At 49.0% G+C, this 9,156-nt stretch overlaps 2 protein-coding genes, 1 long non-coding RNA gene and 2 other non-coding genes across 5 annotated transcripts in view; 2 read left to right on the top strand and 3 right to left on the bottom strand.

Moving 5' to 3' along the window:
* Positions 1-3,417: 3,417 nt before the first annotated feature.
* Positions 3,418-5,624, bottom strand: Rnf151 (ring finger protein 151). Its single transcript, XM_021149748.1, has 4 exons — positions 5,555-5,624; positions 5,053-5,198; positions 4,654-4,750; positions 3,418-4,286 (listed from the first exon to the last, which is right to left on the bottom strand). Exons 1-4 carry the CDS (start codon positions 5,609-5,611, stop codon positions 3,813-3,815), a joined length of 774 nt encoding a protein of 257 aa, XP_021005407.1. The 5' UTR covers positions 5,612-5,624; the 3' UTR covers positions 3,418-3,812.
* A 1,913-nt stretch (positions 5,625-7,537) lies between these two features.
* Positions 7,538-7,995, bottom strand: LOC110312526. Its single transcript, XR_002380062.2, has 2 exons — positions 7,866-7,995; positions 7,538-7,614 (listed from the first exon to the last, which is right to left on the bottom strand). It is a non-coding gene; the product is annotated as an uncharacterized LOC110312526 (long non-coding RNA).
* On the bottom strand, positions 7,682-7,809 carry LOC115029798. The gene has a single exon (XR_003835360.1). It is a non-coding gene; the product is annotated as a small nucleolar RNA ACA64 (small nucleolar RNA).
* A 76-nt stretch (positions 7,996-8,071) lies between the features above and the next one.
* Rps2 (ribosomal protein S2) overlaps positions 8,072-9,156 on the top strand; it is a 1,901-nt gene continuing 816 nt past the window's right edge. The window contains exons 1-4 of the mRNA XM_021186190.2: positions 8,072-8,138; positions 8,283-8,462; positions 8,544-8,741; positions 8,978-9,156. Coding sequence (XP_021041849.1) covers positions 8,286-8,462; positions 8,544-8,741; positions 8,978-9,156 — 554 coding nt within the window. The 5' untranslated portion in view covers positions 8,072-8,138; positions 8,283-8,285. The remainder of the gene's footprint in view (positions 8,139-8,282; positions 8,463-8,543; positions 8,742-8,977) is intronic.
* Positions 8,781-8,914, top strand: LOC115029766. Its single transcript, XR_003835332.1, has one exon. It is a non-coding gene; the product is annotated as a small nucleolar RNA SNORA64/SNORA10 family (small nucleolar RNA).

Raw genomic sequence — 9,156 nt, forward strand, 5'->3', positions numbered from 1 at the left:
GAGCCACCATGTGGTTGCTGGGATTTGAACTCTGGACCTTCGGAAGAGCAGTCGGGTGCTCTTACCCACTGAGCCATCTCACCAGCCCCCCACTTTTTTTTTTAAAGATTTATTTATCTTTTGTATGTGAGAACACCATAGCTGTACAGATGGTTGTGAGCCTTCATGTGGTTGTTGGGAAGTGAATTTTTAGGATCTCTTCTTGTTCTAGTCGGCCCCACTTGCTCAGTCCCTGACTGTTCCAGGCCAAAGATTCATTTATTATTATACATAAGTACACTGTAGTTGACTTCTGATTCTCCAGAAGAGGGCCTTAGGTCTCATTATAGGTGGTTGTAAGCCACCATGTGGTTGCTGGGATTTGAACTCAGAACCTTTGGTGGAGCACTCAGTGGTCTTACCTGCTGAGCCATCTCGTCAGCCCCCAATACCTACTTTTAATTTGGATCTTTTGAGATCCAAATCTTTAATCCAAATCTTTTGAGGTGGGAAGATCCACTGGGTCTTGAACTGGGTCAACATCTGCTGACAGCTTATATAAAGGACGTGGAAGAAGGAACCGTGCTCATTGGCCTATTTTTTTTTTTTTCAGAATTTTGGTGTATAGTGAAGACCAGCTGAGAAATCCTGCCTCATAGACTGAACAGCTACTGAATTCCTGGACCTTCCATTGGTAGACAGCTTGACTACAGCCTATGTGCCATTCTAATAAATAAATTATATATATATACATTATATATATGCATACACATTCTATACATATACTCATATTCTAAGAAAACCCTGACTAATACAATCCTCATTACCTAGTCATGCCCCCTCTTTCTATCTGGGAATCTAACTCCCAGTCACTTACAGAAATGAAGATGTTCTAAAAAGATACTTGTAGTGGCTGAGAGATGGCTCAGCAGTTTAGAGTACTTGTTTTTGAAGAGGACCTGGGTTTGATTCCCAATACTCACATGGTGATCCACAACCATACATAACCCCATTTCCAGGATAGCCCATGCCTTCTTTTGACTTTATTATAGCACCAGTAATGCACATGGCTCACATACAAACATGTAAGGTAAAACATTCATACACATGAAATAAATGGCCAGGCATGGTGGTACATGCCTTTAATCTCTCTCTCTCTCTCTCTCTCTCTCTCTCTTTTTTTTTCTTTTCCGAGACAGGGTTTCTCTGTGTAGCCCTGGCTGTCCTGGAACTCACTCTGTAGACCAGGCTGGCCTCGAACTCAGAAATCCACCTGCCTCTGCCTCCCAAGTGCTGGGATTAAAGGTGTGCACCACCACGCCAGGCACTGGGTTTTTTTTCGTTTGTTTGTTTGAGTTACACATGTTATTGTTTGTTTGTTTGTTTTGTTTGGGTTACACATGTTATTAACAGCCACGTTGGCACTGGGAATCAAATACAGGTCTTCTAGATCAGCCAGAGCTCTGTTTTGGTTTTTTTTATTGTTTGTTTTTTTGTTTTGGTTTTGGTTTTTTTTGTTTTGTTTTTTTTGGTTTTTCGAGACAGGGTTTCTCTGTGTAACAGCCCTATCTTGGAACTTGCTCTGTAAACTAGGCTGGCCTTGAACTCAAAGATCCACCCACCTCTGCCTGTAGAGTGCTAGTGTCTCTGTCTTTTTAAAAAAGATTAACTTATTATGTATATAGCAGTCTCCTGCATGTATGCCTGAAGACCAGAAGAGGGCACCAGATCTCATTAAAGATGGTTGTGAGCCACCCTGTGGTTGCTGGGAATTGAACTCAGGGCCTCTGAAAGAGCAGCCAGTGTTCTTAACCTCTGAGCCATCTCTCCAGCCCCCAACCGGCTATCTTTAATGCTGAGGCCACCCAGTCCATAAAACCTTGACAGATATTGAATAGATTTGCATATCCCTGCCCTTCTATTTAAATTTTGGTCTCACTTCAGGACCCTTCCAGCCACCCTGGGGACTCACTGGATGTGTTTCTCTTCCTGACGTGACCACACTGGAGTCACTTGCTTTGGGGATGTTTGCTGCTGATTCCTCCCAAACGGCTGCAGGCTCTTTGCCAATCTTCATTCATTGAACTAATTGGCTTCTCCCACATACACTAAAAGGAATGCCAATAACTGTAGTGCCTACATTTTACACTGATGCAAATAAATTGGGAATGGATGGTTATGAGTCAGAAAAAAAAAAAGCAAAGTAATTCAAGCCCCATATACGTAAGTTCAAGAGTTAATGCAGGGGGCTGGTGAGATGGCTCAGTGGGTAAGAGCACCCGACTGCTCTTCCGAAGGTCCAGAGTTCAAATCCCAGCAACCACATGGTGGCTCACAACCATCCGTAACGAGATCTGGCGCCCTCTTCTGGAGTGTCTGAAGTCAGCTACAGTGTACTTACATATAATAAATAAATAAATCTTAAAAAAAAAAAAGAAAAATCAAAAAGACTGCCTGTTGAATATACAGCTTCTGTGTATAAGACATTGCTTTGGACACTTGGACAACACCGGGGAAGAAAACAGACATTTTTTATTGTTTTGTATGAATGTATGGGTACCACCTGTGTGCCTCCTAGCCCCAGAAACCATAAGAGAGGATCAGACCCCATGGAACTGGAGTAACAGATGGTTGTTAGCCACCATGTACGTGGTGCAATTAAGAAAGCGGAACCTTGGGCTGGTGAGATGGCTCAGTGGGTAAGAGCACCCGACTGCTCTTCCGAAGGTCCAGAGTTCAAATCCTTTTGGACGTTGTACATCGTGGTGCGCACTAGGCTCCGCACCACGATGTACAACGTCCACAAGCAGGTTCAAATCCCAGCAACCACATGGTGGCTCACAACCATCCGTAACGAGATCTGGTGCCCTCTTCTGGAGTGTCTGAAGTCAGCTACAGTGTACTTACATATAATGAATAAATAAATCTTAAAAAAAAAAAAAAAGAAAGAAAGCGGAACCCTGTGTTAGAGCAACCAGTGATCTTACGCTTTGAGACATCTAACCTTTTGTTTTACTGAGACAGAGTCTATGTAGCCCCAGCTATCTTGGAATTTGGTATGTAGACCGGGGAGGCCTTGCACTCACAGAGAGCCCTCTGCCTCTGCCAGAGTTCTAAAGGTGTGCAACATTATTCCTGGCTTAAAACTCTCGCTCTTACATAGCTCACTTTTTCAATGGACCAAGCAGGGTTTCCAGGGAGGAGAGAAAATTCACAGTACTTAATGCAGATTAAGTGTCAATGCAGATTTAGCAAGGGAGGGCAGAGGGCAGGAGGGAGCATTGTACGTGAGGTAGTAAAGCTGGGGAACATCTGAGCTATTGAACTTGTAAAGCTGGAAGGCCTGTGGTCCTCTGGGCATGGTGCTTTGGGCTCAGAGCCGGTTGGCTGGCTTGGAGGAACGCAGAGGAGACTAAGTACAAGAGAACACGGATTTCTTTGACTTCTAATCTTCATTAGGATTTTGAGTCATTTGTAGTACCAGCTAGGAAGCTATTAAAGTCTGGTAGGAAGGTGCAGAAAAGCCGTGGAGAGAAAAGGTGGGTTAACGAAGAAGGGAAGAACTTTGCAGGATGGGGACTATTCAGTGATAGATCTAACCGGGGAAAGAAGTGTCTGGGAGGTAGTGGGGCGGTGGTGACACAGCCAGAGCTACAGGGAAATCCTGTCTCAGTGGGGGAAAAAAAAGTCTGGGAGAACAATCCAGGGGAGAAAGGGCAGTGTCTAATATGGAAGATTTGCAGGGATGACCAGGACAACGGAACACAGAGAAGGCAAGGAGGACTTGAGATGTGAGGTGGGCCAGGCTTCGGCTCAGTGTTTATTTAACTCCTCTATAAGACACCTTGGCCCTGCGTACCCCTCATCTCAGCCTCCGGGGGAACCTCAGTCTCTTGCACCTGGGCATTCAGGAGCAGGGTATCATCATCCTCCAGGAAGTTGCTCAGCTGTGCCAGCTGCTGGTGGATGAGGCTGGTGGTGAGGTGCACCCGGCGTACACGCCCCAGCAGGCCCAGCAGCAGGGTCCGGTTGCGCTCATGGCGTTGGACCCAAGCATCACGTAGCTCGCGGTAGCAGTTGTGGTGCTCACCTTCCAAGGCAGCCAGGGTGGTCCCACAGCCTAAGGGGCAGCGCTGCTGTCCATTCTGCTGGCAGTGCTGGCGGTGTTCATCCAGGACCCCTCGCAGTACCTGCACAGTGCAACCCTCATTGGGGCAGGCCATCAGCTCAAACGGGCATGAGTCCTGATGCTCCTTGCGATGAGCCAGAGGGTGTGTGTCCAAGCAGCCGGCTGCAGCGTTCTTGCACTAGGGAGTATGATAAAGCTCAGTATGGATTAAACTAGGTTAGTCACTACTAGCTGGGGCTCCCAGGTAATCCGTCATCTATGGTAATCCACAGACTATGAAACAAGTTCTAGAGCTTCCTGAACTTTTGTGATTCCAACCTTTTTCATTTGGTAAAATTGGAGGGCTGAAGAGTAACGGCAGATTCATAACTCCTACCTGAAGTTCTAATGGACAGGCACAGCAAGTGGTAGACTCATACTCTTCTGTCATCTCAATGACCTTTGGCCTATTCTTGGTTCTCTCCACCTCTTCTGTTCCTGCCGCCTCCAGCCCCCCACCCCCACCCCCCACCAAAGGAGGACGGGAGTGGATGCTCAAGAGCTACCTTGACTTGTAGGCGGCCAATGGTTCTTCGGAGTTTATTCACTTCGACCATCTTTCTCCTTGTCACCTCTTTTCTACAGCATGGACAGGTGTTTTGTCTAGAGGGCGGCATGAGTATGAAGGTGGAGGTCATATGCGTGCCAGAGCAAGTCTTCATGGGGGTAACCCAGCTAGCCCCTCCTTTCTGTCTGGAGGCATAAAGTGGGCATTACAGTGAGCTTTTCTCTCCCAAGCTGAGGCTAGGGACTTCAGACACATGGAGCCAGGGCACACACATGCTTAGTGTCCTAGACTTTGTAGTTGAGTCTTATAGCTATTGGAACCCAGCTTTTGGTAGACTTTCCCATTCTTGGCCACAGGAATGAGCCCCCAGCCTTACCCACCTGCACCCCCGACATACCTGGCTAGCCACCGGAAGATGCACTTTTTACAGAAGATGTGACTGCACGGCAACCTTGTTGGCCTCTTGAGAACCCCATGGCAGACGGAACACAGAAACTTGCAGTCAGGAGGGCTGGCAAAGAGGTTGAGATCATACCCACCACTCTGCGAAGACCAGGTCAGTGTTAGTGCCAAGGCTCCAAGCCCCTGCCACAAGTACTATTACCAGCAAGATAACCCAGCCATCTTTTGATAGGGAGGACGGCTATCCAAAGAAACTTAGGGAGAGAGCTTAGACGGGTCTGCACCCACTTCAAGGGTGGATCTGTGGGGGCTGACTCCAAGGCTGCCAACTCTTGCCTGAAGAAGCTGGAATGTTTCTAGTACATACTAGCTAAGAGCCTTCTGAAAGTTTTTTGTCCCAGAAAAGGACTGTCATCCATTCTCAGAGGGAGATAGAATCTATTTCTAGGCAGCTGGGCATCTGCCTGGAACAGAGCTGGTGAAATGACGGGGCTCACCATGATCTGTATCTGGACGGCAGCTCCACTGAGACCCAAGAGTTCAGGAGCCTCCATTTGACAGCACGTGTGGACTGACATCACAGTGGCATTGTTCAGCGTGGGCCAATCACAGCTCTGGTCCAGAGCCCACTGGGACCTACTTCATGACCACCTACCCCTAGCTTCCCTCCGAAGGTGGGTGGCCTTAACTCAGTAGTCTATGGATTCATTGTGTTGTCTTGTGTGGCTGACAGCTGCTGCCTAAGCAAGAGAACCAAGCTTGTAGAGGCTGGTTCCTTGAAGCCAGCAAGATCCCAGCGGCTCCTCCACTGACTGGGTGGTCAGTTTAGATGTTGATGTTCTCCACTAACATACCTTCATCAAGAATCAAGTTCCAGTTGAGCGGTGGTGGCGCACACCTTTAATCTTCCCAGCACTTGGGAGGCAGAGTCAGGCAGATTTCTGAGTTTGAGGCCAGCCTGGTCTACAAAGGGAGTTCCAGGACAGCCAGGGATATATATACAGAGAAACCCTGTCTGGGGTGATGGTGGTGGTGGGGGAGATGAAGTTCCATAGCAGGAGGTTCATCCTGTGGAAAAGCCCAGAGGTTTTTCAACTGTAAATTGAAAGCCTTTGGGTAGACAATGGAGTTGTGTATATATTGAAGTGTAGTCTTTTCCCTTTTGGGTGTAACATGGTCTCCATATTGGTACAGAAGTCACATTAGCCAGATAACCATAGGAAGGACATAAGGTAGCTCTAAGGCAACAGTAGTGGAGCTGCTGACATTCCCTGAAAGTCTTCCTTTTAGCCAGGCCATGGTGGTGGTACCTTCCTTTAAACTCAACAGAGGAGGCAGCGGCATCTCTTTGAATTTGAGACCAGTCTGATCTGAGTTCCAGGACATCCAGAGCTACACAACGAAATACTGTTTCACACCCTTTCAGAGAAGGCCATCTTGGGAGCTACAACAGTATACATAGGTCATTTGACTTGGAGTAGTGTGGTGGGGCCACACATGCTCAGTAAACTGAAAATTTTATTGGTTTACTAAGGTGAACTTCAGCGGTCGTCACTGGTACCCTACTTGAAAAAGAAATACACATTCCTGCAAATTTATTTTAGCGTAGGTGGTCATCTTTTAAAAAATGTCGGGGGCTGGTGAGATGGCTCATTGGGTAAGAGCACCCGACTGCTCTTCCCAAGGTCCAGAGTTCAGATCCCAACCACATGGTGGCTCACAACCATCCGCAACGAGATCTGGCGCCCTCTTCTGGAATGTCTGAAAACAGCTATAGTGTACTTACATATAATAAATAAATCTTTAAAAAAAAAAAAAATGTCGGGCTGGGGAGATGGCTCAGTGGGTAAGAGCACTAACTACCCTTCCATAGGTACTGAGTTCAAATCCCAGCAACCACATGGTGGCTCACAACCATCCGCAACGAGATCTGGCGCCCTCTTCTGGAATGTCTGAAAACAGCTATAGTGTACTTACATATAATAAATAAATCTTTAAAAAAAAAAAAAATGTCGGGCTGGGGAGATGGCTCAGTGGGTAAGAGCACTAACTACCCTTCCATAGGTACTGAGTTCAAATCCCAGCAACCACATGGTGGCTCACAACCACCCATGAGATCTGATGCCCTCTTCTGGTGTGTTTTAAGACAGCTACAGTGAACTTATAATAATAAATAAATCTTTGGGCAAGAGCAAGCAGAGGTCCTAAGTTCAATTCCCAACAATTACACGAAGGCTCACAACTAACATCTGTACAACTACAGTGTGTACTCATATACATAAAAAATAAATCTTATAAAATGTCTCCTCGGGAGTGGTGGCACACGCCTTTAATCCCAGCACTTGCGAGGCAGAGGCAGGCGGATTTTTGAATTCGAGGCCAGCCTGGTCTAGAGAGTGAGTTCCAGGACAGCCAGGGCTACACAGAGAAACCCTGTCTCGAAAAACCAAACCAAACAAAAAACACTAACACACGGTAAGTTAGGTTAAATCACTTTATTTGAGAAAAGAGGACAATTCTTTCGGGAGGTGGCGGCAACGTCCATATCCAGGGGAACCTGCGAAATAAAAGAGGCGGTTAGGACTGTGGCTACAGGGCGGACCGCGGGGCGGCGAGTCGCTCTGGAATGTAGGGGCCTGGGTTTCACCCTCCCACACCGGGGCAGCGGGAGGTGAGCTGAGGCCTCTGTGGCTCTGGGCGCCGAATCTCACCCCCGGCCACAGGCCAAAGCCGAGGGTGATTTTCAACGAACGCCGATTTACTGGATCAACTGCGTAGGCCTGGAGAAGGCCGTGAGGAGCGACTTACCCGAACACGCCAACGTCGCCACGGGTTCCTGGACACAAGCGGGACCACAGAGCGCGGGCGCGAGTATTTATACGTCCTTCCGGCTGGTGTAGGGCGCGGCTTCGGCGAGGGGGAGTCCGCAGGCGCAGACAGAACCCGGCGGGGGCGGGACAACACGCAGCCAACCACAGCCTGCGGGTGCTGTGCGTAGGCAGGCGAGATCTCGCGCTTCTTGGAGCACTATAAAATGTCCCTTCCGCGCCGCCTCCCTCTTCTTCTTCTTCGGGAAAACACGTGAGTCTATGTTGCTGGGACCTGGCTTTGCGGCCGGCCTGGGCCGTGAGAATCCGTGGACATCCGGACAGACAAAGCTTTGGCAGGACCGCACAGCCTAGAGTTCTGCTGAGTTCCTTTTTTTCCTCTTTTCTTTGTCACTAGCAAATGGCGGATGACGCCGGTGCAGCGGGAGGGCCCGGAGGACCCGGGGGCCCAGGATTAGGAGGCCGCGGCGGCTTCCGCGGAGGATTCGGCAGCGGTCTTAGGGGCCGCGGTCGTGGCCGAGGCCGTGGCCGTGGTCGAGGCCGCGGGGCTCGTGGAGGTAAAGCTGAAGACAAGGAGGTAGGTCTGGGCCGCTGGCGGGGCGGGCTTCTCGCCCCTGCACCGAGAGGCAGCCCTTTGACTGGTGTCTTCTTTTTTCAGTGGATCCCCGTCACCAAGCTGGGCCGCCTGGTTAAGGACATGAAGATCAAGTCCTTGGAGGAGATCTACCTGTTCTCCCTGCCCATTAAGGAGTCTGAGATCATTGACTTCTTCCTGGGTGCGTCCCTAAAGGATGAGGTTCTGAAAATCATGCCAGTGCAGAAGCAGACTCGGGCTGGCCAGCGGACCAGGTTTAAGGTTGGTTAAGATTGCTTTTTGGCCGTGAGGTTGAGCAAAACTCTCTCACTCTGCATGGTTACACAAGGTTTTACCCGTGTGACTTTCGTACGGGGAGAGAGAGAAAATGAGTTCCTCCAGGACTTTGGATTGGCCTCACAGTGGCCTCTCTTGCCTAGAGGAGCACCACAGGTCCTTTTTGGGATGTGCTGGTGCCATGACCTGTCTCCAGCCGTTTCACCTAAGTCTTTTCACAGGCTTTCGTCGCTATTGGGGACTACAATGGTCACGTTGGTCTTGGTGTTAAGTGCTCCAAGGAGGTTGCCACTGCCATCCGAGGGGCCATCATCTTGGCCAAGCTTTCCATCGTCCCTGTGCGTAGAGGCTACTGGGGGAACAAGATTGGCAAGCCCCACACTGTTCCATGCAAGGTGAC

The sequence above is a fragment of the Mus caroli genome, chromosome 17 (assembly GCF_900094665.2).
Source record: "Mus caroli chromosome 17, CAROLI_EIJ_v1.1, whole genome shotgun sequence".
Classification (NCBI taxonomy): Eukaryota; Metazoa; Chordata; class Mammalia; order Rodentia; family Muridae; genus Mus; species Mus caroli.